Source organism: Bos indicus x Bos taurus, chromosome 22, assembly GCF_003369695.1.
Source record: "Bos indicus x Bos taurus breed Angus x Brahman F1 hybrid chromosome 22, Bos_hybrid_MaternalHap_v2.0, whole genome shotgun sequence".
In the NCBI taxonomy this organism is placed as follows: Eukaryota; Metazoa; Chordata; class Mammalia; order Artiodactyla; family Bovidae; genus Bos; species Bos indicus x Bos taurus.
Genome location: NC_040097.1, coordinates 16,674,427 through 16,701,971, shown reverse-complemented (window position 1 = coordinate 16,701,971; position 27,545 = coordinate 16,674,427). Strand labels below are relative to the sequence as shown.

General features: G+C 44.0%; 1 protein-coding gene across 2 annotated transcripts in view; it reads left to right on the top strand.

Moving 5' to 3' along the window:
* Nucleotides 1-27,545, top strand: part of ARHGEF3 (Rho guanine nucleotide exchange factor 3) — a 313,634-nt gene that overhangs the window by 82,226 nt on the left and 203,863 nt on the right. For both annotated transcript variants that reach the window (XM_027523864.1, XM_027523863.1), the window contains exon 3: nt 20,192-20,258. In XM_027523864.1, the coding sequence (XP_027379665.1) occupies nt 20,192-20,258 (67 nt within the window). The remainder of the gene's footprint in view (nt 1-20,191; nt 20,259-27,545) is intronic.

Genomic DNA, 27,545 nt, shown 5'->3' with positions numbered 1-27,545 from the left:
AATGCTGGCAGTTGAACCAATGGAAAGTACACAAAGGGATAAAAAAATTCTACCACAATCAATGTTAGTGTTTTCCTTTTTTTAAATATATGAGTTTATTTATATATTTTTTAAATATATGAGTTTATTCAAAGATGTAACTTTATACCACACTTTTTAATTTAATATTTTAATATAAACACTTCTTCATGACATTGGCAAATTAGAAAGTTTTAGTTAAGGGGCCCATCCCCTCTCTCCATACTTGTAACATGCTCACCTACCCGTCATGAGTGAGTCTATGCATTTACTGTCTACCCATCTTGGGTTGAGGACCTCCTCAGTGAGGATGAGTTGCTGTTGTTGTTCAGTCACTCAGCGGTGTCTGACTTTTTGTGACCCCATGGACTGCAGCACACCGGGCCTTCCTGTCCCTCACCATCTCCCAGAGTTTACCCAAGTTCATGTCCATTGAATCGCTGATGCTATCCAACCATCTCATCCTCTGCTGCCCTCTTCTCCTCCTGCCCTCAGTCTTTCCCAGCATCAGGGTCTTTTCCAATCAGGATGGGTTAGGTTCTAGGAAAACACAACTCCCTGCCCAGAGAGAGTTGTGATTATACAATGGAGCAGAGCAGAAATAAACAGAGGAAGATACCAGACGGTGGGATCTATGGGCAGAATATTCAGAGCTGCAGTGGCGGTCCAGTCTCTTTGGCTGTTCCACGTCGCGGAAGACTACCCATGTCATGGGGACTGAATTTAAACACCAAATTGGGAGTCTTCCTATGGGAAAGGCAGCGCAGTGGGTGCTCAAGACGTGGCCCCTCCCGTGTAGGCTTAACTGAGGGCCGCATGTTAACTGGGACAGTCAGGCTGAGAAGGAGTCACTGAATCTGACCTGGCTTGCTGAGCCTGCCGAGGAGGGCTGGGCTGCAAGCGCAGGATTCTCTGACACTGGAAGTTAGGTGGTTTTTGGAGCATCCCAGCCACTGTTGGAGGCAGAGGGACGTTTTCAGAGGGGCTTCTTTCCACAGACCACGTGACCTTGTTGTTGTTGTTTAGTCACTAAGTCACGTCTGAGTCTTTGCAACGCTATGGGCTGTAGCCTGCCAGGCTCCCTATCCATAGGATTTCCCGGGCAAGAATACTGGAGTGGGTTTGCCATTTCCTTCTTGAGCCCACTCTTAGTTTTCCAGTCTCTAAATGAGGGTGGTAGATTAGCTGGTTCTCTGAGGATCCTTCCAGCTCTTACCTATTTGAATTCTAGGCACATTATCTGAAAATAAACAATTAAATAGACACTTAATTTAAATGACCAGGTTTGAAACAGTACGGGCTTATGAGTTCTGGTGAAACACATGGGTAGGTTTTGTTTTGTTTTGTTTTGTTTTGTTTTTTCTCTCTCCAACAGCTAGTTCTGATGAATTGCTAAGGAAGCTGTGAGAAACACAGAACAGCCCCAGAGACGGTGTTTCTCGGTGGCCCCTACCTGTAGCTCTGGCCATCTGGTTTGCAGGGACGCTTTGTCAGCTTTTTAGTCTGGCGATGGGAAATGAACTCGCTGCCACACATCTCATGCTCCAAAGCTGGAATGGCCCGTTAAGGACGATTTACCCTGGTCTCACCCTCCAGTGTTAACTTGTGAGCAGGCCATAGTTTAAATAACACATGACCATCAACAGCTGTGGGGAAAACCAGCCGTGTGGATGTCAGCATGCGTTTCCAAGACACCAGTTACGTGTCTCGGTCCAGAAGTTTGCTCTAATGCTTATGTCTCGTCTCCAGAGTTGGACCCATACCGGGAGGATAGGGAGGGATGATGATGATGATGTTGGCCTTGCTCTTTGGGGACTGTGCTGGTGTGACTTACCCATCTGTTCATCAGGCATCCCTGGGGCCAGTGTTCGTGTGACACAGTAGGGGGCTTGATAGTGAATCATCTCGAAGCTCAAAAGCAATGCATCACCCTCCGTAGGAAGCGCTAGCAGGCGCATCACCCTCCACAGGAAGTGCTAGCAGGCATACAGCTTTGCAAGGAGGTGGCCTGGGTTATGTGAATGTCAGGCTGAGCAGTGCAGGGGGCAAGAGTGCTACATTCTGACTGATGTGGTTTGAAGCCTGGCATCATCGATGCTTCCTGGCTGTGTGATCTGGGGCAAGTTACTTGAGCTCTCGGTGCCTCTGATTCCCCATCTATAAATCTGAAAAATAATCTTGTGTTGTCAGCATTAAATAGGAGATCGCGTGTTAGGTTCTTATCTCCTGATGGATGACTTCTGTTGGAGGTGGTGGTGTACTAGCTGGTATCAAGTTCAGAACACCTAATGTGTATTGTGTGCCTCACATGCAGCCACTACAGTGCATGACAGACGCTGTTCCTAGCTCCCCTCAGTACATCAGCTCAGCTAGAAAATGTGAGTATTCATGTCAGCTCAGGAGGGTACTATTATTATCATTTCACTGATGAACAAACAGAGAGGTAAGTGACTTGCCTAAAGTCACAGAGCCAGTGAGTGGTAGATAAGTGATTTGAAACCCAGGCAGCTGGCTCTAGAGTTCTTGTTCTTAACCACTACTCTATACAGTCTCCATGAAATAATAAGAGCTGTTCAGAGCACTTCCCATAGGTCAGGAAACATTCCAGGCATTTTCTATAGATTGATTCATTTAATCTTCACAAAAAATCCTCTGAAGCGGTTGCTATTTTTCTACCAATTTTATAGTGAGGAAACTGCTAGAAAGGGGTGAGAATGTGGCTGAGTGGAGTTCACATCCTCATGAGCTGGATGATGTAAGACAGAGAGGCTGATGTCTATGAGCCTCGGGGTGGCTGCGGGCTAAGAAGGGATTGATGATAAGAATCGCCTGGAGACCTGGCGGGGTGAGACCTTCTCAGAAGGTGGTGGTTTAATTATTAGTGAGAGGGCTTTACTCACAGACCCCAGCTTTGTTCTTGTCTCCTGGTAGCTGGGGCAGGGCGGTGAGCTCCTGGCTTCTTAGGGGGAAGAGGAATTTAAAGAAGTGTCCCCACCCCCAGCGTGGGCCTGCTGTGGACTAGGGCACAGCTTGGCCCCACCACAGAGGCTGTGCTGGGCCTTGAAGGTGACAGTTCTGCCCTTGGGGAAGTGAATACACTGTGAACCTGTCCCAGCCACGTGGAGGCAAGCCGTCTAATAAGCCTGGGTCTCAGTCTCCTTGGGCTTTCCTGGTGGCTCAGAGGGTAAAGCGTCTGCCTGCAGTGCGGCAGACCTGGGTTTGATCCCTGGGTCGGGAAGATTCCCTGGAGAAGGAAATGGCCACCCACTCCAGTACTCTTGCCTGGAGAATCCCATGGACGGAGGAGCCTGATAGGCTACAATCCACGGGGTCACAAAGAGTCGGACACGACTGAGTGACTTCACTTTCACTTCAGTCTCCTTAGATGCAAAACCAAGTGTGTCTGGGATCAAAGCATGTGATTAAAAGCACCCAATGCAGAAACTTTATATTTTCACCATGTGGAATAAGCAAGTCTTGTGGCCTTTATTTTACACACTGAACCTGTGGAACTTTGCAAGACACCTTCTCAGCAGCCAGTCCCTCTTGTCAGCTATGTGAGCTGTGCTGTTTCTCCCTCCAAAACAACAGTGGGAGCTATATTCTGGTTGTTGAGCCCAAGTTTGTGGGTTTTTTTTTTTTTCTTTTTTCTTTTTTGGTCTAAGTAATTATTGTAAGCATGAAGTTCTGGGTCATTGTAAGGTTCTTGGAAAATGCTGCCAAAGTATCCTGTGGAAACATTATACCAATTTATTCATTCATCATTGTGAGGCAAAATGTCTGCTTCTCTGCATTCTTGCCCACACTGGTTATCAGCATGTCAAATCTGCCGATTTGAAAGGCAAATGTGCTCTTTATTTAGATTTCCATTTTGATAGTTACTAAGGAGGGTAACATCTGCTGGATCATGGAAAAAGCAAGAGAGTTCCAGAAAAACATCTATTTCTGATTTATTGACTATGCCAAAGCCTTTGACTGTGTGGATCACGATAAACTGTGGAAAATTCCGAAAGAAATGGGAATACCAGACCACCTGACCTGCCTCTTGAGAAATCTGTATGCAGGTCAGGAAGCAATAGTTAGAACTGGACATGGAACAACAGACTGGTTCCAAATAGGAAAAGGAGAACGTCAAGGCTGTATATTGTCACCCTGCTTATTTAACTTCTATGCAGAGTACATCATGAGAAACACTGGGCTGGAAGAAGCACAAGCTGGAATCAAGATTGCCGGGAGAAATATCAATAACCTCAGATATGCAGATGACACCACCCTTATGGCAGAAAGTGAAGAGGAACTCAAAAGCCTCTTGATGAAAGTGAAAGATGAGAGTTAAAAAGTTGGCTTAAAGCTCAACATTCAGAAAACGAAGATCATGGCATCTGGTCCCATCACTTCATGGGAAATAGATGGGGAAACAGTGGAAACAGTGTCAGACTTTATTTTTGGGGGCTCCAAAATCACTGCAGATGGTGATTGCAGCCATGAAATGAAAAGACTCTTAACTCCTTGGAAGGAAAGTTATGACCAACCTAGATAGTATATTGAAAAGCAGAGACATTACTTTGCTAACAAAGGTCCGTCTAGTCAAGGCTATGGTTTTTCCAGTGGTCATGTATGGATGTGAGAGGTGGACTGTGAAGAAAGCTGAGCTCTGAAGAATTGACGCTTTTGAACTGTGGTGTTGGAGAAGACTCTTGAGAGTCCCTTGGACTGCAAGGAGATCCAACCAGTCCATTCTAAAGGAGATCAGTCCTGGGTGTTCATTGGAAGGACTGACGCTGAGGCTGAAACTCCGGTACTTTGGCCACTCATGCGAAGAGTTGACTCATTGGAAAAGACCCTAATGCTGGGAGGGATTGGGGGCAGGAGGAGAAGGGGATGACAGAGGATGAAATGGCTGGATGGCATCACCGACTCGATGAACATGAGTTTGAGTGAACTCTGGGAGTTGGTGATGGACAGGGAGGCCTGGCGAGCTGCGATTCATGGGGTCGCAAAGAGTCGGACATGACTGAACTGAACTGAAGGAGGGTAAACATTTTTTTGTTTATTGGCTGTGTGGATTTCTTCTTTGGTGAACTGTCTATGTTATGGCAAAACATTTTAGTGTTCTTTTATTAAAACTATTTTCTGATTACAGAATTCACTTATGCATATCCTAAAAGTTCAGATCGTGTAGGAATGTGTAGCATTGCAAGTGCAGGTTCCCAGGATCAAACCTAACCCCAAGAAATGACCACAGATGACAGTGTGAACCTTATGTTTCTTGTGATTTTCTAGACATTTCTGAATGCCCTCATTTCACCTTAAAGATTTACAAAGGTTCAAAAAAAGGTCTTTTGCTGAGTGGCATTTTTATTGAATAAAAGTAGCAGATTTATTTTGATAAATTGATTTTTTCTGAGAAGCCATGCAGCCTAGTGGAGGGGAGCATACTGAATTCGGGGTCCCCACTGACTGCTCTCATGTCTCCCTGTGCTCAGCTGGGTGTGTGCAGTCTGTGGGCCTGTCCAGCCCTGGGATCAGTGCCCATGAGCTGCCCAGAGGAGCACTTTCTGTTTTGAATGTCAGGCTGCTGATCTGTCAAGGCGGCAGCAAGAGGATGAGGGCTCCTGACCTCTCTCAGCATCAGCACCGGGCCAGTGCATGGTGACAGTAGTTGACAGTAGTCATCGGTAACAGCCAGCATCTCCCCTGCATGGCCTTTACATGCTCCAGTCTGCTTAGACCTCACAGCAACTCTGTGCAGCGTAAAATCTAATATTATCCCTGGTTTTCACACATAAGACAGGTTCCTAGAGACCACATCATTTGCTGAGGATCCCCAGAAAGCAAGGGCCAGAGAGCCAGAACTCAGACCTGGCCCTGCCTAGCACTGAAGCCCCTCGGGAGGTTAGCCACTTGCTCTGCAGCTCTGGATAGCCTCATGAATCCCACCTCCCTGTCCACCTTCATACATATTAGTCTGGTCCAGATGTATCCAGGGACCTGAGGAACCCCCAGGAGGTTATCATTTTGGTAAAGTCTTGAGCAAGTTGGAAGCAGGTAGAAAGATGAACTCAGGAGCTGCATCCCTGAATCAGGGCTCTGGAGCAAAGATGGGGAGAGCACCTGTGCCTGGGTGGCAGGATGCGGTTGTCATGGCAGCAGCTACGGTAGCGCTGATGCAAGTGCTGGCCCTGTTCCCACTGGAGACCAGCTGGTGAGCTGGAAGATGAGGTGCCCAAGAGAATGGGCTGGACCATCTTTGATAGAAATAATTGATAAATAGCACATAACTGATCAACATGGTTAATTTTTCTCTCCCAGTTTATGGCTTTTGTGGATTAGGTGGCCAGAAAATTCTTTTTTTTTTTTTTTTCCCAGAAAATTCTTAGGCAGTTTGGTGGGACTCTGGCTGAGAGCAGGCATCCTGGAATCAGGCTGTCTGGCCCTGACCTCTAACTCTGGGGCATTTCCAAGGCTAAGTTCTCAGTGCCTCAACCTTCTCTTCTGTTATGGCCCTTATTTCTGTTAGAGCCCCCATGAAGATGAAATGAATTAAGCCACAGAAAAGGCACAGCAGCGGTATTACTATTCTTCTTCTTATTAAATTGATAATAATAGTTCCCACTTTTACTCAGAATTCCCTTCCTCTGAGTAATTCTCTTACTCTTACTCAGAATTTTGGGGGTGGGTTGCTGTGTGTCATATGATGAAATTACCTCAGTTTGAACGGTGCCCTTAGCATCACCTTTCTCTTTTCTGCACATACGCTGCAGCAAGTCTGATGTGGTCCCACCCCCCGCCATATTTCACTGACAGTTTGGGAATAAACATGTTTTAATGTGTGGCCCCAGTCAGTGCCAAAAACAGCATTTATGGAGCTTCTAATTACCTTGGAGACTGTGGTAGGTCCTATATTAGAGAGTCAATAAACTGCTTTAAGTGATGCTGGCTAATTTAAGAATTTTGGGGTGTTTTTGGAGTTGGAATCAACAGAACATTTGTTAGAGATGCTCAATTCTGAAGACTAATTTTAAAGGTTGCGATTTTCAATTTGGAAAATTGGACCACCTGCATACTGATTTATTAGCATTTGATCAATATATTACTAAAAAAAAAACTGTGAGGACTTCCTTTTGCTCTTCTCTAGGCAAAAAGCCCTTGTGGAGCCTCTGTCAGAGAGGAACTGGTAAACTATGGTGTCTGTAAATATAATTTTTGAGTTGGAGCTTTCCAAGATTTGAAAAACACGAATTTATCCCCCTCCTTTTTGTTTCTGGTTTGTGTATAGCTAATTAGAACAATTCTAAAGGCTTTTCTTAATTTTGTTAAGACAAAAATTGGATAGTTTAAGGTGATTTTTTAAAACATGTCTTCTAAGGATTATTTGATCCAAATCCATTTAAAACATTAAGAAAATTCAGCCATTAACTTTTTTTTTTTTTTAGAATGTTAACATTGTACTCCATTTGTTTTTTTCATTCTCTCTCACTGTCCTAAAGAGAGGAGGGATTGATGCCTAGATATTCTTTATTTATTAGCTGCACTTGCCTTTTTTTCTGTGCCTGGGCTTTCTCTAGTTGCCGTGAGTAGGGGCTACTCTCTAGATGCAGTGCGGTTGCTTCTCTCGTTGCAGAGCACAAGGCTCTCGGGCTTCAGTAGTTACAGCTTGCGGGCCTTAGAGCTCGGGCTCAGTAGTTGTGTTGCATGGGCTTAGTTGCTCTGTGCCACATGGGATCTTAACCAGTCCAGGGATTGAACCCTGGTCCCCTGCATTGGTAGGCGGATTCTTATCCCCTGTACCACCAAGGAAGTCCAGCCACTAACTTTTTCAAGCTGCAACTATTTTTTTAATCAAAGCATAATGTGCACACAGTAAAGTGTACCAATTTGAATGGATTTTTACTTGCAGATGTAGAAAAACTGGTAAGACTAATCTCTGATTATTTATTATCATTATTTAAGATTAATTGCATTTCACATAAAGAGGAACCAACCCTGTAACACTGGCTCTGGGTCTGGTACGTAGTAAGCATCTTAGTTCCCGTCTCCTTTCCTCTGTTGTCACTGGTTCTGCGGTGGTTTTCACATCCGTTTCTCTGTCCAGGTCTTCTGGAAGCAGGATGCCTGGGTTTGAATCCTAGCTCTGCACCTCCTGGTTGTGTGATTTGGGGCAAGTCACTTAACCTCTCTGAGCTTCGTTTTCCTCATCTATGAAGTGGGAATAATAGCAATGCCTACTTGTAAAATCGTTTTGAGGACTAAATGAGTTAATATTTATTAAGTACTGAGTATAGTGGTACATAGTAAGTGTTAAAAAAAATAAATAAACCTTTAAAAGTGTCATTTTCATGACAGAGAAGTTGAGTATTCTCCTGGTCCATAAGGCAGAGGTCAGTGATGTTGATAAACTGGGGTGACCGAGACCTGATTCCACATCCTTGGAGTTGCGGGCCATTGACTCATCAGTGGAGAGCTCCAGTTTCTTATTTCAGATGAGGGGTCGGGGTCAGTGCTCTCACTGTTGGCTCATTGGAAGGTAAGGCGCGTACAAGGAGTCCTGGTTAGAAAAACACACGCTCGGGAAAGAACAGGCTCTCCCCAGGCAAAACTTCAGAAAAACAACAATCTGCTACTCCTTGATTAAAGGGTAGAAAGCTAATTATCCTTTCCGGAGGGACGTGAAGCTGCTCTCTGCCGGGCTGTGACCTGGAGAGGCAGGATGTGGATTGCCTTAGGAGGTAATGAAGCCTTTCCCGTTGACAGTGTGCCATCATTCAGACGGTCACAGGCGGGAAGAGGGAGAACCAGCCCCGTGCTTTTAAAAGCAGCCCCCAGACGCTTTAGAAACAGCATTTGCAGGTCAGTGCTCGGAGCATATGAAAAAATAATTTTCTTCAACTGGATTTCCGAAAGACCTTTGTTACAAAGCGTCCCTTCAAAAATATCCTGTAATTTCTGCTAACTAGACTAGCTCGTAATTAGCTCGACTATTTGAAATTTAGCACTGCCAATGAGAAGTCATCCATGCAACGATGATGCGGGTCAGGATGCCAACAAGGGGTAACCAGGAAACGTTATTTTTGTGCTGAGTAAATGCCAAGAAGTATTAAGTCTAGTTTCTTCAGTCAAAGGAGGAGACTGTGATTCCATCTTGGACATTTGTGTATGTGTTTTCTCACTGTCTTCCATACCATCCTGTTAGGAATAGGAAGTTCCTGTTGACCTCTACTCTTTGGCCAGAGATGTCAAGAAAGTTCAAAGAAGTCTTACAAATATTTTTTGAGCATCTTCCATGTGCCAGAGGCTGGGGATGAGGCATTAAAAAGACAGGAGTGCCTGTCCTCAGGGAGCTTACACTTTTTATTTTTCTTTTTTAAGTTTCCAGTATCACTGTTTTTATAGCATTTTAGTTGAGACATTAAAATGTCTTGTCAGGGATCCCAATGGGACAGCCATGCCTTTTTAAATCTTTTAATGCTTATAACTGAATTATTTGTGCATAGGGACCAAAAGTGTTTATTTTTTTAATCTGTTTATTTTTAATTGGAGGGTAATTATCTTACAATATTGTGTTGGTTTCTGCCATACATCAACATGGATCAGCCATAAGTATACATATGTCCCCTCCCTCTTGAACCTCCCTCCCACCTCCCAGCCCATCCCACCCATCTAGGTTGTCACAGAGCACCAGGTGTGAGGGGAGCTCACATTTTAATGACTCAGTGGACTAGCCAATACCTAAGATCCTTGTCAATTTGTATTTTCTATGAATATTGCTTCTGGGTAATCTGCAGACATATCCCTCTCAGCTCTTGTCCCCCCAGCTCCGCTTACTTCCTTGATTTATCAAGTCAGCAGGGATTTCTGCTTTGCCAAATTCAGTGAGCATTTCTCCTTCCCATTCGTAATGACATAGTAGAGCACCCCTTCCCCTAAACACTTTCTTCTCTGGCCTCTGGGATGCCCCCACTCACTTTGTCAGGACTCCTCTTCTGTCTGAAGGCTGATGACTCTTGAATACAGTCTCCAGTTCCTTAAATTCAGCTGCAGATTCCACATCTCTATTTAGAGGCCCGTACCAAAACACTTGCCATATTTCAAATGCAGTAATGTCCGCTCTTGATTTTTGTCCCCAAAACTGCTGCTCTGATAAGTCTTCCTCACCTTCGCAGTTGCTCAGCCTAAAATTCTTAGAGCATCCTTTATTTCTTTTTTATTTCACTCCCTGTGTCAACCCAACAGCAAATCCTGTTACCCTACCTTCAAATATGTACATAATTCTAGCACTGCTCACCAACCCCACTGCTACCATCTTGGTCCAGGTCCCTGTTGCCCTCATCTGGGCCACCCTCTCCTTCTCCCTGCCCTTTGTCCTGTCTCTCTAGCTATTATCTCCATGCAGCATTGAGAACAGTCCTTTTAAAACTTAGACCATATTTCCTCTCTGTTTAGAATCCTTTGTGGCTTCCCAGCTCACCCAGAATGAAAATCCAAAAGACCTGGCCTTCTAGTTCATCACCCAGAAGGAAGATAACTCTTAAAGTGGACCTTTTGTGTACCAGGCACAAAGAGCTCTACATATATTAACTCATTTAATCCACACAGTGGCACGTGTTATGAGTGTTCTAACCTCCATTTTACAGAAGGGAGAAGTAGGAACAGAGAGGTTAGGTCACTCGCCCAGTGTCACACAGCTGGTGAATAGCAGAGATGGCTCCAGCATCTGCGCTCTTAACCACTGTGCCCAACTGTCCCTTGATGGCTCCACCTGAGAGTCACTGAAATTTGTCAATAGCAGTCTGTCTTCTGGAAGATTGCACTCATGAAGAATTGTCCTGAAGAGACTAGCTTTGCAGGAAGCTCCAGTGTAAGAAGCAGCACAGCAGAGTGGCTTGTGAGCTGGGAGCAGAAGACAGAAGGGGTAATGCTGCAGAATCTCTGAGCACAGACACCCAGCTGGGGGTGGAGAGTGGGAGGAAGCACAGAAAGCCATAGGCTGTGGGAATTTTTATCATTGTTGAATAATTCACGTAAATATGTGCCTCAGAAACAGACTAGTAGGGCTGGCTTCTCACAGTCCCAGTAAAACTTCACATCTAAGCCATTTCTGTCAGTTCCCAAGCTGTACAGAATGGTCTCCTGGCTTTTATTTACATATTTCCCTTTTCTGGAATAGTTAATATAGTAGCATTTTACTTTGCATTGTTATTCACGAGCATTTTTTCCATGAGATGTATATCTTTTATTTTGCCTGAAAATTGCAAACAGGGGAGCCTGGCGTGCTGTATTACACGGGGTTGCAAAGAGTTGGACATGACTGAGCAACTGAACAACAACAAGCTTTACTTCCCCCTCATTTTTTAAAAAATTGTGGTAAACTACACACAACGAAGTATTAGCAATGTGAAGTGTTATAGTAATTGAGTGGCATTAAGTGCATTCACAGTATTGTGCACATGTCACCTCATTCTGGACCTTTTTATAAATTACCCTCAAAGGAAACTGTACACGAATTGAGTAGCCATGTCCATTTGCTCACTTACCCTAGCCCCTGGCAATGCTTGTCTGCTGTTTCTGTGGATTTGCCTATTCTGGGTATTCCATGTAAGTGGAATCATACAGTATGTGGCTTTTTGTGTCTGACTCTTTTCACTTTGTATAACGTTTTCAAGATTGTTACATGTTGTAGCATGTATCCGGATTTCATCCTTTTTGTGGTTGAATAATACTCTATTTTATGCATGTATATCACATTTTGTTTATCTATTTTCATTATTTGATCAAAATTTTATATATTTTCAGTATGGTTACTAGAGTATCAGCTATGTGCTAGACACTGCTTCATCCTGTATCCTGAATATATAAAGAACCTTTACATATCAATAACAGAAATGAGAATCCCTTTATATAAGTGAGTAAATAAGCCTGAACAAACGTTTCACAAAAGGGGAATTATAAATATAATAATTTCATGAGTTTAAAAATCATTTCAGTCTCTTCTTTTTAGTTAATTCTGGAATTAGTTTGGTTAGAGCAATTCTTAATTATTTAGCAACAGATCATAAACATTAGTTTGAGATATGCTCCATTTGGGAAAGAATTTCATTTGTTGCTCCATTCAAGTAGACATGTGACCTAAAGATCATCTCCATTGGTTTTTCTAGAGACTATGTCTCTAAAGCCTTTGTAAAAATACTTTGCACCTTTGAATGTTTCTGAATTCAGATGGATACAGATATCTTTTTGGAGAATGTCCCACTTTATGTGGGTCTCAACTTACACATTTTGAGTGGTCACTAACTGCTGAAACATAGAGCAGTGAATTTTCAAAGTTTGAGGGTCTTTGAAACTGTTAAGTGCTGTTTTTCTATAACTGAGCTGTCCAGTAAGGTAGACACATGCCACCTGTCCCTGCTGAGCACTTGAAACATGGCTAGTGCCAATTAAGATGTGCTGCAAGGGTGAAATAGTGGATTTTGAAGATTTGGTATAAGAAATGTAAAATATTTCTAATTTTCTCCTGTTGATTGCATGTTGAACTGATAATACTATCTGGATATATTGGACTCAGGAAACTGTATTATTAAAATTAAACTTACCTGCTTTTCTTTTCTACCATTTTCATGTGACTCATAGAACATTTTAATTTACATATGTTGCCCACATGCTATTTCTATTGAACAATGAGTGCTGTTCTAAAAATAACAGGCGCATGGGTGGAGAATGGGAGAGAAGTCTGAACAGACTTGACTTCTTTGCCTTCAGAATCTTGAAGATGTCCCACGGGGGAGGCTGCAGTGGATCTGTATGCTTCCAGGAGCCTCCCTTTAGGTCTCTGCCTTCACCCTGGATCCCCCTCAGCTATCTTCTCCTCTCTCTAGCCTGATGGATCTTTCTTTTTTAAAATAATGTTTTTGGATTGTAGTTGATTTACAATGTGTCAGTTTCAGGTGCACAGCGAGGTGAATCAGTCATACATACACACATATCCACTCATTTTGTTTGTTTATTCTTAGATTCTTCGGCTATACAGGCTATGCAGAGTGTTGACTAGAGTCCCCTGTGCTCTACAGCCCTTTCTTATTAGTTATCTATTTTATGTAGTGTGTATATGTCAGTCCTGAGTGAGTGAATGAGAGTTGCTCAGTTGTGTCTGACTCTTGTGACCCCACGGACTGTAGCCTGCCAGGCTCCTCTGTCCATGGAATTCTTCAGGCAAGAATACTGGAGTGGGTTGCCATTTCCTCCTCCAGGGAATCTTCCTTACCCAGGGATTGAACACATACCTCCTGCATTGCAGGCAGGTTCTTTACCATCTGAGCCACCAGGGAAGCCTACTATTAAAAGACATTTTTAAGTATAAAGACAGGTCAGCTTAAAAAGTATCAGGAGATACATGCTTCACTTTATCTTATAATCTATAGACAAAACGTAATTAAAATCTGTACACCTTTTCCAAGGAATACCCGAGACAGAAGTAGCAATCAAGTTATAAATGACAACCATCAATCAGATGATATAATTTAGATGAAGCTTATCTCTCTCAAAGAGTTGGGGACAGTCAGTCCTAGTCTTCCAGTTTATCCACAGGGATCTTTCTAAAGGTAATCCTCATCATGTCACTCCTCACTTTACAATTTTAGTAGCACCCCGTTACCCCCAAGCCCAGCTTTTAAGGCTCTGCCTTGGCCACCTGCTCTGCCTCATCTCATGTGTCTCTGCTGCCTCCTCCACCTGTCAGGGCCTTTTTATAAACATCATTATGATTTCCATTATAGGCACAATAGGTTCCCATAGTAATGATTTAAAAATACATAATGTAAACGGTAATGTCCACATTTTGCCGCCTAACCCCCACCCCAGCTATGTCATCAGTCACTGTCAACAGTCAGGTGTGTGCTCTTCCAGGGCCCTCACCCTGCACACACACTGCTGATTCTGTGTGTGTGTGTGTGTGTGTGTAAACCTTGATGGGTTTACATGTTGTCTTGTGTCTTATTTCACATATTTTAAGGTTTCTGCTAGTGAGGATTTAGATTTACCTCACTATTCTTAATGGATGCTTGAGATTTTGTTATATAGCTTTGCCGTGATTTATTCCTGTTTATTACTATTTTTAATTCTACAATTTTTCACCCATATAGCAAAATATCAGCTATTATAGTATCCACCTCTGTATCCCCATATAGATTGAATAAGCAGCAACATTTTGCCCTGTTGGCTTCAGAATTTTTATGTGAATAACGGAAACATTCCATGCAGAAAGGAAGCCTTGTGTGTGCTCCACCCAGTCGCTCTCCCCTCTTCATGCCCAGAGGGAAGGAAGCTGCCTTCTGCAGTTGATACAGCCTGTTTAGTCTTACATTTCTACTACATGTGGCCATCAACAGGGTGTTACTTTGTGCATTCCTCAATAGTATCATTACCATATGGGTATCTCCTGTGACTTGAATTTTCATTCTTTTTTTTTTTTAAGATTTTTCATTATTATATAATTCTATGTTGTCTTCCATTTGATAAGAATGAATACAGCTAATGGATATAGCTTCATTTAATCCATTTCCTTATTCACAGAATTTGAGTTGTCATACTTTTAATTCCAGTTGTTCAAATGTGTTGTCTCTGCTTCTTAATTCTGGACTCTTTTTTATCTTCTGTGGAACAGCCTGTCTAAGATTGGAATGATCTGTTTTGAAAGTTTTGTAGAATTCATCGATATAACTGTCTGGTCTGGTGCTTTCTTTCATTTTTTTTTTATTAGTTATTGAGGTTTTTAGGTTTTGTATTTCTCCTTGAGATATTTTTGATAGGTTCTATATTTTGAAGGAATGTATGTTTTAAGTTTTCAGATTTAGCAGTGTCAAGGCGTTGTTAGCAGTCTTTTGTCATTAACTTGATGTGTGTCTATAGTGCTGTGCCTCCATCCATAAGAGTATTTGCAGTGTTCTCCCTGCCCCCTTTTAACGTGATCAGTTTTGCCAGTTTTGTCTGTTTGATTAATCTTTTCAAAGATCAGTTTTTTACCTCCTGCACTTTGAACATGCATTTCCTGGGGCCTGGCCTGCAGTTCCCTTGTCTCATCACCTGGCCGAGTCTTTCTTCTAGCTCTGTGGCACTGTGTGGGGGTATAGTAGGTGCTCAGGAAGGAAAGGGAAAGAAATTAATGAGAGTCTATTATACATAAAGAGCTACAGATTCATTCTCAAGGAGAGAAGGCCCTCTTTCAGGGTGTATTCCCAAAAGGACTGTTGTAAAGACGATGTAACTGGTGTTGAGTGATTGAACCAGCTGAGCAATCTGAGGTTCTGTAATTCTTTTTTCCATAATTTATCAGGAAGTAAAAAGCTGGACTTGCAGCCATGGCGTGACTGGAGTGAGACTGAGTGTGAGTCAGTGAGCTACAGAAACAGGTACCAAGTAGTGCCTTTCTACTTATATTTAAGAGAAAGACAAGCCGAAGTGATGAGATGTCCATTTTGCAAACTCTTTCCAGTGGGCTTCTCCAGGAAGACTTGGGTCTTTACTGGGGTAAGTACCTGCCAGTCCATCCTTGATTATATACTCAAAACAGAAACTAAAAAGACATTTAAGTGAAAGAAATCACCACATCTTCAGTGGTCCAACCAGAATAAGAAATACCTGGCTTTAGTTTTTCTTATAAAGTGTAGCTGTTTTCCTAGTAATTCTACAGCTTCTCATGGAGAGAGAGGTAAAACAAAGGAGAAGAAATTCAAGGAAAGTTTTGTTAGCAAGAGGCTCTGGACTGATAGTTAAGATATTAAAATATTTGCAACACATAAAACATGCTGGCAAAGGTGGTAATCTTTGAAAAGGAAGAGGAGAGTGGGAAACCAGGAAATATCAGTAGAAAGGCAGGGCTCTTTTCACAGTTACATTATGTTCATATTTATGACCATGTTATTGTCACCTAACAAAATATTCATAGCATGTTAAAGCCTTTGTTTTATTTTACTTACATTACACAATTTGTAAGACTGAGTTGTAAATTTCATTGTCTCTCTGGCAGGAGCCTTGCCAATGAAAATGGCAAGTGATATCTTCCTTACTGGTTATGTTGACTCAATAATAATAACAGCAAGTTTGAACAGCTATTAAATATCAGACTCTCTGCTAACATTTGTATAATACATTGTTATTTTAAATCAACTATTTTTATTCCCTTATATAGCACATTAATTTTTCATTTTTATACAAAGAGATTATTATCCCCATTTTCCAGATGAGAAGATAGAGGCTCAGGGGGAGTAGAAAGTAGGTGGCCTGGCTGAAGTCCTCCAGCAAGAAAGGGAGGGAGGCACTCTTGGAGCCCCAGGTCTGAGCACCAGACTTTGGCCCCCATGGAGCCGGCGGCAGCAGCAGCCAGACTCCCAGGCACTTGGGAGATGCTGTGGGTGCAGTCATCATTCTCTGCTGGTGGGAGAGAGTCACGTTTGTTTAACGTGGTGGGAAAATGCGTTCTGTTTCTAGCCCTGAGGCCCGTCACTCCTGACCTTATTCTGATTCCAGCCACGCACACTCCTGAATCTGAGATCTTTCCCTAGGTGCACCTTGACTCCTGACTGTTCACTCTTACCTTGGGCATTTCTGTATCTACTGTGAGCTCTCCCTAGTGTGGAGAGTTTATAACTTTTCTTTCCAGTCTTTCCTAAGATTGTAACCTCCTTCCAGTCAAGAATCTGCGCCTCCCGTCTCTGCAGTCTCTATCCTGCCGCTCGCCCAGCCCTGGCTCATATCACCCCCTCCCTCTGTGGAGGGTGGAGGTGATCCCTGGTCAGCACTGCCCTCCTGACATCCGAGGGTGGGCTGTGCTTCCTAACCACGTGTGCACGTGCCGTGCACAGACCTGGGTCACTTAGGGGCCTGAGGACCCCATATACAGAGAACTCCCCCCAGTGTAGCTTGGATCTGAGAAGCCTGTAAAACCAAGTGCCATTTTCTCCCTTGGACTTTTGCTGACAGTGCAAAGAAGTTGCCTGTAAAACAAAAGAAACATACCCAGGACATACCCCTTCTGTGGTGCCCATCTGGCCTTGACTGGCTTCTGAGATGCTGTCCTTCATGCTTGCCAGTTCCCCTGGGCTTCCTAAAGGAGCCTTCTCAGGAGGGTGCCTTTTACTCCCCGAAGCCATCTTTTGAGGCCATGTGGGTGGTAGTGTTTGGCTGGAGAGAAGGAAACTATCAGGGGACTCTTGATGCCAGATGAGATTGTTAAAAGGGACTGCAGCCAAGGTGAATGATCTGGAAGCTTGGCTGGTGGTGGAATGCAGGGGTTGGGGAAGCAGCATTTGGAGACAGCCGTCTTCTAGATAGGTTTCCTGGCACTTTCCCCAGCCAGTGGGGGTGTGATCACGTTGCCCAAAAGTCTGGACTGATGGACTTGATCTGATGCATTGTCTTTGTCTATGAGGCCTCTTAATGTGAGGCCCCACTAAACCGCTGCCCTCCCACAAGGAACCCCCAGGCTGCATTCTTCCAAATGCGTGGAAGCCCTCTTTGGTGGGGCTGCTGTCTGTTTGAGAGGGGCTACATTCCCTGAATCTGGAGTCCGGCACATCTGGGTATGAATCCCACTTCGGCCACCTACCAGCTATGTGACTTCTGGCGTCTGGTTTAACCTCTCTGGACCTCAGTTTACCCTGTCTGTTAAAATGTGATAATGGTAATATCCCCATTATGCCATAATAATATACAATATTATGTGAAAACCTATTATGATATGAAGTTACCATTATTGTATATTTAAATGTATGTAGTGTTCTTGCCTGGAGAATCCCAGGGACGAGGGAGCCTGGTGGGCTGCCATCTCTGGGATCACACAGGATCGGACATGACTGAAGTGATTCAGCAGCAGCAGCAGCAAGGCCATACATGTAAATGTATAAAATACGATAATATGTAGTGCCATTGTAATGTATTAACATTACAGTATAGCAGAGCAGAAGAACCCGTCTTCCTGTTATTCTAAGATTTAGATTATGTAGGCAGAATACTTAGAACAGTCCCTGGCACAGCATGTAACTCCGTCACTGTTAATTATCATGACTGTCATTTTCTGTGGACTGCAGCGTGTGAAACAGGGACACACTGACTCAGAATGTTCTGGTATATGTTGTTGCTTTGGAAGCAGTGAAGCTCATCGGGTAATTAGAATAGCAAAGCCCAATTATAACCTGGGAGGAGAGGGAACGGTAACCAGGGAGAAGTACTGTTCAGTTCTAAGTTTGTTTGTGTGTGTGCTTTTTTATCTAAGGGAGAAATATCTTTTCAGAAAAGCTGAGACCAACATGGTACCTAATAAGAGAAGAGTATTAAATCTAAATAACCGCCCACATTTGCTCTGTTTGTCTTGCGAGGTTATTAGCCTGGGTTTCCATTGTATGCGTGGGTGAGGAGGAGGGTGAGACAGAAGAAGGGGGTTAGATGCAAAGACACGTCGGGCGGGAGTTCCCATCTGTTTCAGCCCGTTGTCCCAGCTCTGCTGTGGGCACTGGGCGGACATCTGCTGAGAACTTAGAAGTGACAACACTGGAGTCAGAGCCCTCCTCTCGTCTTGGCTCTGTGTGCTGGGTATTATCTCTCCTGGTTTGCACATAAGAATATGAAAGCTCAAGAGCTTCAACCTCGGGCTCAGGGTCACACAGCTAATAAAATGCTGTGGGATTTGAGATCACACACTTGAGACCAGAATCCTGATTTCACCTGTGTGATGAGAGTCAAGTCACTTAATATTTTTTTAGGTCCCTGTTTTCTTATTTATGAAGTGGGTCCAACAGTGAACCCCAGCTCCCCGTGGAGAGTAGTGACTATAACTGTTCAGCATAAGCTGTTTTAAGTTCTCAGTGCCTGTCAGCTGCTGCTGTTATTATAATTACCTTGTGTTTTGTTTGTTTATGTCCTCTGCCTGATTCAAGGGGTGGACATGACGCGTTCTGGTATGGTAGAGCCAACCCAGATTTTTATCAGGCCTGACATTCTGCAGAGCCTGTGCTGTGGTCACCACAAGCGTCCTGCCTTGCGTTCCTGCTCACTGTGGCAGGGAGGTCAAAGAAGAGAGGTGAGTATCATGTGAAAAACCAGCACCACCGCCCTTCAGCACATCAGTGACTAACCCTCAGGGCAAGTCCAAGGGGACCTCCTTCAGGGATGCTTTTCAGTGAAGTGGTACTTCAAGCAAACACAGCATTTGACTATTCATATAGACAGATATAGCATTTTGGGGAGGAGTCATCTATCTGCTGCTGCTCCTGCTAAGTCGCTTCAGTCGTGTCCGACTCTGTGCGACCCCATAGACGGCAGCCCACCGGGCTCCCCCATCCCTGGGATTTTCCAGGCGAGAACAGTGGAGTAGGTTGCCATTTCCTTCTCCAGTGCATGAAAGTGGAAAATGAAAGTGAAGTCGCTCAGTTGTGTCCGCCGCTCCATAAAAACGTCATAATACATGTTCCTGTGGGTATGTTGCAGTCACAAAATTAAATTCACTTTACAAGACAGAAGTAAGGCATTCCTGGCGTGTCTGCGGCCTCCCAGCCCCCTTCCCGCATCCTTCCTCTTTTGTACCGTTTACCTGCCACTTGTGTGGACCCGACTTGAACCTGCCTCTGTTGCATCTAGGGAGATTGATTAGTGCGGAGAGATTAATAGGCAAGGAAGCCAGTTCTGACTTGTCAGGCAGCAGCTGCTTAACAGTTGCCCTGTCAACCGTCCCTTTAGAAGTCCAGGGAGCCCAAGTGTGGCCTACGTGGAGGAGCAGGGACTCCCCAGCGCGCGAGCAGCAAGGGAGGGTTCCTGGCTGCGCCCGAAGCTACACACATCACCTGGGGGCCTCCCTCTGGGAGCCTCCATTTGCGAAAAGTAAAGACTGGAGTTTGGTCTGGCTCTATAATTGCATTCAGTTTAGACTTTCGGTTTTCTTTTAAATTTTCCTGTTTTTAAAGGTGAGGGATTGACTTTTCTCAGTGACTTTGGAGCTTTCCTCCCGGGGGCCTGGGAAGGAGTCTAGAGTGTGTTTGGCTGCTCAAGATTGCTGAGCTGTAGAAAACTCCAGCCACCTCACCCTGCCTGGACCATTTCTGCAAGCATCACTCCTTCTGATGAAACTCCATCTGAAACTGGTGATTTCCTCTGAATAATGAGTGCATCTCCTTTTTTTGTCCTTTTCCAGGCCTAAACGGCAGCGGCAGAACAACTTTCCCATGTTTCCATCTCCTAAAGACTGGAATTTCAGAGGGGTAAGTGCTTTCCCCTGAGCAATCCCACCCGTTACTTGTCCTCTTCTGGGTGCTGCAGAGAGGACTCAGCTGAGGTGGACTTTACTAGCCAAGTCTCCACCAAGCTTCTGTGCTTTACCACCTGGGGAAGTCATCTTTGCATCAGCGCCTGTGGTTTAATTAAAAAGCTCCAAGTGGTTCAGTAAGTACCCAGTGAAGTTTGCCTGCTCTGTAGGTGTTGGGTTACAGGAAGCATCCTATGAAGAAGCCAGGAGATGTCAAGGTTGATAAAGTGGGCACTGTGGCTGTTTGGGGGGAACAAGAAAGGTGCAGAGTGAAGGCAAAAGAAATCAGAAATATACTGTCTGTACATATGTAGTTTTATGACTGTGGGGAGCTTTACTTTACAAAAGGAGAGAGGTCTGTAAGCTTTAAACATTAGATGCCGAAGGGAATCATGGAATTCTCTCAGTGACAAAGCTCTTAGACCCTTAGAAGTGTAGGGAGGGTCGGATTTAACCTTTGCTTGATGCAAAGTTCTCTTCCTTTATGTAATAGTGATAATAATAGTAGTCAAAGTGGCCCATCTGTGTGTCAAATTGAATTCTAGCTCTGACTTCAGGAACCGGACTCTTGCCTGGGTAGAGTACGCTCTGAGCTCTGTATCACCAACAGGCCTTTGCATTCGTTGTACCTTATGCCCAAAACAGCCTCCTGCTGCATGATACCACACTCCTGCACACACCGGACAGGCCCACCCACTTCACCCATTGGGTCTAAGCTTTGACATCACCTTCCATGGGAACGCATCGTGTCCGCCCCTTAAATCTGACCTAGAGGCATCTCCTGTGGATCCCTGTAGTTCTTTTTCTCATTGTTAAAAGATTGTTAGTTAACATGTAGTGACATGTAAGATTGGAAGCCCCAAGCATTGGAGACCTTATCAGTCTCTCTTGTTACTGCATTATCCCTGGGCCTAGCACAGTGCCTAGAACATACATACTTAAGGTGAATGAATAAATGGAATGAATGAATAAGTAAATCTCTCACATATATCTGACACAAAATTCACTTCAGATTATGTTTCAGGTTCTTCAGTCTTTCAGCAGTGTTTTTACTGGTTCAGTTCACCTTTAATATCCTACATACATCTCAGTCATTTTCCCCAAATGTCTTTTTAAAAATACAAATCATGGCTCTCTTTTAGCTAAGTTTTCAGTATGCTTTTAACTGAATACAAAGAGAAATGTGTTGGCCTCTTAAGTAGGTATGTGTGTCTTACCGAGTCTAAGTCATGTACCTCCTCGGTTGGTTATGGTTTTGTGAACAAGACCCCCATTTCTCAAAGTGTGTTCAGTTGGATGATCATAAACATTAAGTGAAAAAAAAAGGCTTGTGTGGTCCAACAGACTTGGGACACCCTGAGAGCACCAAATTAAAGTATGTTCACCATGCAGGACTTCTCAGAGCCTTCAGTGTGTTGATGCGCATGGAGACCACGTGAAGGAGAGCTGATGGAGTTTGCATGGAGCATCTCCCAAAGTCATTGGCCATAAACCTTTGTTGAAAAAATAGTGTGTACACACTTTGACAGGGTTGACATCTGTAGTTGGTTTTGAACTAAAGAGAAGTTGAACTGTTTTGAAAGTTTTTATTTTCTCTCCCTCTCTACCTTCCCTCGAGTGTACCACCCACTTCCTTCTGATTCAACCTCTACTAGGGTTGAGGTCCATCTAGGATTTGCCTGGAACTGTCCTGGCTTTAGCACTGAAAGCCCCATGTCTTGGGAAACTTCAGTCCCGGGCAAGCTGGGACAACTTGATAACCCTACCTTTGGCTAAAACTTCTTCAACTGTTTGTCCTTGAAAAATGTTTCATGAATTTTTAAGCTTGAGTCTGATTTGTAGATCTTACTGCTGAAAAGGGAACTGTTAGACACATACTTGGCTTAAGGGACGTTCTGTCTGTCACAGCCTTGCAGGGGTAACATTTAACACTAGTAATTTGCTGCAGGGGAGCAAGCAGACAACTGGCCCCTGGCTAATTAAAACCACATAGGTAACAGAATCTAATGCTTTGTTGACTTCAAAATCATCCTATCAGCCCTCAAATTCATAGCCAGCTCATAAGATTTCCCCCAAGAGTTAAAAGTGTCGAAATGACTGGAGTCTGTTTAGGTGGTCAGGTCAGTTGTGTTTTTCTTGGTCTCTTGTCTTTCTTTTGATTCTTCTGGCCCCTGTGGCTTCCTGGTAAAGTTAGACAAACTGACCTCAAGACCACACCAGAGAGAGATGGTTCAGGGCCCGGCCAATTGCCAGATTCCTCTGTGGCCAAAGTCATCCCTCTGTCCCTTGGAGCATAATATTCCATGGCCTAAGGGGTGTGGAAGAAAACCCAAGCCAGTGGGAACACCGTCACTCCCAGCTCTGTAAGCATAGTTATGGTAATTGGAACTAAAGAATAAGAAGCATCCAGAATGCCAGGAGGAAAACATGGGAGGCGTTATCTAATTGATACACTTTCTATAATGAAATGTGACACTCAGGCCTGCTAGACTGTTCTAGGGCAAGACATGTGTTCTATGAACTCTTCATTTTCTTCTTTATTTGGAAGGAAAGGGTTTAGAACCTCTGTGATAGCAAATTTCCCATTTTTATGTATGTGGCAGAGAAAAACATTAGAAGCATTTGCATTTCCATTCCTTTTCAGCTCGTGAAGCAGAAGGAGCCTGTGTTACTTTCTCGCGTCCTGGACATGTGTGGGGTTTGGGGATAGGGGTGCGGGTAAGAGATGGTGAGAAACGGATTGGAAAAGGCAAGAGGAGAAAGAACCACATGGCTCTAAACGAGAAGTGAGATGGAGACACATGAGGGCCAAGGAGGGAGCATGGGACAGGGCGCAAGGTGGGGAGAGGGAGTGGTCAATGTCTTAAGAAACAGACATTTTGGGAAAAGAGAGATGTTTCAAAATGTCAGTAATTTTAAGGAAGATCTTGCTGAGTGAGTGTATGGTAACCGCCTCCTTGTTGTTCCCTTTAGATCCACTGCAGATCTCATGACTTCTTAAAGCCTTAGGAATTGCATTTATGGTTTTCCTCTTTTTGGCTGGAGTTTCTGGCCGCCAAGAGCCTCAGGAAGGGCTGGTGACACCTGGATGACACATCTTTTCTATGTACCAAGCGGTTCAGTCCTTTCATGAATTACTGCTGCTAATTGTTGGCTGTGTCCTTTGATTCCCATACTCCTCTAAGGAGACAGAGGCCCTGGGTGTTACAACCACCTGGAATTTCTCTACCCTCCCTGGCCAGGGCTGGTGCTGTGCTGTCTCTCACCAGAACATGAATGCTACAGATACGTTCAAGGAGAGAAGCCAGGAGCATGGTTGTGGTTGGGACAGTTATGGTAGGAAAATTACAGGTGAGACCCGAACAGGATGGGGAGAATAAGAAGGCAGGACCCTCAGAGAGGTGGGACCCTGGGGGTGTCTCACCCTGTGTCAGCTCCTCTGGATCTGGTTCAGTTCAGTTTAGTTCAGTTACTCAGTCATGTCCGACTCTCTGAAACCCCATGTACTGCAGCATGCCAGGCTTCCCTGTCCATCACCAACTCTCGGAGTTTACCCAGACTCATGTCCTTCAAGTCGGGGATGCCATCCATCCATCTCATCCTCTGTCATCCCCTTCTCCTCCCGCTTTCAATCTTTCCCAGCATCAGGGTCTTTTCCAGTGAGTTGGTTCTTCGCATCAGGTGGCCAAAGTATTGGAGTTTCAGCTTCAGCATCAGTCCTTCCAATGAATATTCAGGACTGATTTCCTTGAGGATTGACTGGTTGGATCTCCTTGCAGTCCACGGGACTCTCAAGAGTCTTCTCCAACACCACAGTTCAAAAGCAATAGAATGGGAAAGACTGGAGATCTCTTCAAGAAAATTAGAGATACCAAGGGAACATTTCATGCAAAGATGAGCACAATAAAGGACAGAAATGGTATGGACCTAACAGAAGCAGAAGAGATTAAAAAGAGGTGGCAAGAATACACAGAATAACTATACAAAAAGATCTTCATGACCCAGATAACTACGATGGTGTGGTCACTCACCTAGAGACATCCTGGAATGCGAAGTCCAATGGGCCTTAAGAAGTGTCATTACAAACAAAGCTAGTGGAGATGATGGAATTCCAGTTGAGCTATTTCAAATCCTAAAAGACAGTGCCATGAAAGTGCTGCACTCAATATGCCAGCAAATCTGGAAATCTCAGCAGTGGCCACAGGACTGGAAAAGGTCAGTTTTCATTCCAATCCCAAAGAAAGGCATTGCCAAAGAATGCTCAAACTACCACACAATTGCTCTTATCTCACATGCTAGCAAAATAATGCTCAAAATTCTCCAAGTCAACTTCAACAGTACAGGAACCGTGAACTTCCAGATGTTCAAGCTGGATTTAGAAAAGGCAGAGGAACCAGAGATCAAATTGCCAACATCTACTGAATCATATAAAAAGCAAGAGAGTTCCAGAAAAACATTTACTTTTGCTTTATTGACTACACAAAAACCTTTGACTGTGTGGATCACCACAAACTGTGGAAAATTCTTAAAGAGATGGGAATACCAGACCACCTGACCTGCCTCCTGAGAAATCTATATGCAGGTCAAGAAGTGACAGTTAGAACTGGACATGGAACAACAGACTGGTTCCAAATAGGAAAAGGAGTATGTCAAGGCTGTATATTGTCACCCTGCTTATTTAACTTGTATGCAGAATACATCATGAGAAATGCTGGGCTGGATGAAGCACAAGCTGAAATCAAGATTGCCGGGAGAAATATCAATAACCTCAGATACGCAGGTGACACCACCCTTACGGCAGAAAGTGAAGAAGAACTAAAGAGTGTCTTGATGAAAGTGAAAGAGGAGAGTGAAAAAGTTGGCTTAAAACTCAACATTCAGAAAACTAAGACCATGGCATCTGGTCCCATCACTTCATGGCAAATAGATGGGGGAACAATGGAAACAGTGAGAGACTTTATTTTTGGGGGCTCCAAAATCACTGCAGATGGTGACTTCAGCCATGAAATTAAAAGACGCTTGCTCCTTGGAAGAAAAACTATGACTAACTTAGATAGCATATTAAAGAGCAGAGACATTACTGTACCAACAGAGTTCCATCTAGTCAAAGCTATGGTTTTTCCTGTGGTCATGTATGGATGTGAGAGTTGGACTATAAAGAAAGCTGAGCGCTGAAGAATTGATGCTTTTGAACTGGATATGGTTGGGCATTGTAAAGTTCAGAATTCTGACCCTTTATTGTGAGAATATTCGCTGCAGCTCCTCCAGTAAGCTGAGACAGAGAGTCACAGAGACAGAGTCAGGGAGGAAACTCATCCTAGAAATGTGAAAATCTCTGGACCATAACACCTGGCATCGCCTGTAGTTAACTTGAAAATATTTAACAAGACCTTCCACCTCATGCGAAGAGTCGACTCCTTGGAAAAGACCCTGATGTTGGGAGGGACTGGGGGCAGGAGGAGAAGGGGATGACAGAGGATGAGATGGCTGGATGGCATCACCGACTCAATGGACCTGAGTTTGGGTAAACTCCAGGAGTTGGTGATGGACAGGAAGGCACGGTGTGCTGTGATTCATGGGGTGGCAAAGAGTCGGACATGACTGAGTGACTGAACTGAACTGAACTATGTATGAGACATTGTTTTAGGTACTAGGTCTGAGATTTGAAAGAAATAGCAAGCAAATTTCAGGGCCATACTGGTCTTGTCTCTTTCTCCAGTGCTTGGCCTTTATACTTGCCTAAACCGTTTGGTAAGAAGTATCTGAAGCTTTGGAAGGGACTTTGAACATTATGTGTGTGTGCCTGTGTGTGCTCAGCTGTTAATCCTGTCCGACTCTTTGCGACCTCATGGACTGTAGCCTGCCAGCCTCCCCTGCCCATGGGATTTCCCAGGCAAGAATACTGGAGTGGGTTGCCATTTCCTTCTCCAGGGCACCTTCCCAGCCCGGGGATTGAAACTGTGACTCCTGTGTGTCCTGTATTAGCAGGCGGATTCTTTACCACTGAAACCACCAGGGAAGCCCTTAATGTCGTACCCCAAACCTTTTCATTTTCAGTTGAGGAAAATAAGGTTTAGTGTATTAGTCAGGACTCTTCTGGCTGCTAGTGATAGAAACACAATTATAACAAGCTCAAGTGGAGAGGGAAATTTATTGGTTCATGTAACCGAGGGAAACTGATGGATAGGCTTCAGGTACAGCTGTATCCAGGTATACTCTCTCAGCTTTGTCACTTTTGAGGTTTTGGTCTTATGTTCTCCTACTGCACGTGAACTGTTTTAGAAGGAGGTGATGACCACAAATAGCCACACGTTTCCAGACAAAAGGGAGTTTTTGCTTCCAGAATCCTGATGTGAAATCCCAGCATAGGACTCTGATTGCCCTGGTTCCACTCACATAGTTATACTTTGGCCAGTGACTGTGGTCAAGAGCACTGGTCAGAGCTTGGTCATGTGCTCCTCTGAAGGAGCTGGGTTGACAGAGTTTCATGATTGGCAGTTCTACTTGAGCCATTGAAAGTGGGGAAGGGACATTCGCTCCAAGGAAAAGGTTATTGTTGTTAATAAAAGGTTAAAGGGCATTCATTCAACAACAAAGACACAAAATTGAATAAGACACAGTCTTCATCTCATGTACCTTAACATCTAGTAGATGTGTAGGTAAACAAATTATTTTATCATAGCAGAATGTCAGAGTAGGAGACATATGACAGAGCTGCTTAACAGGGATTGAAAACAGAAGGTCACTAGGCCAGATAGTAAACACTCGTATTTTCAAATGATCCCTTTGTTACATGGCATGGGTAACATGCGGCCATCCATGGCTGCAGCCCCTGGCACTGTTGGAGGTGAGTTGGGAATCCCTCTGGGTGTGGGAGGTCCAGATGTTTGAGGGGTCACTGGATGCCTGAAATTTAGTGCAGGGTTTGGGAAGTATGTCATATGTTTTAGGGCAAAGGTCTTCATTTATTTTTAGCCACACTTTCAGAGTTCTGTGGTCCATGTATCTATGGCTGTAGTTCTGATGGTAGAAAGTACAGTTAGGTATGTGAGACATTTGTAAAAAGATTGATTTGAAGGCCCTTCAAAACCAGTAGAGGTTTATTCATCTTGCTGGGGTTGAAAATGGATCTTACTGGCCTTTGAAAGCGATGCTTGTTACATAGGCTTGCTGGCCCGTTGTGAGCCCCTTCCCTCCAGCCTGCCCCTGACTTCTTTCTGCATGGACTTTGGGCCTTCTCTCC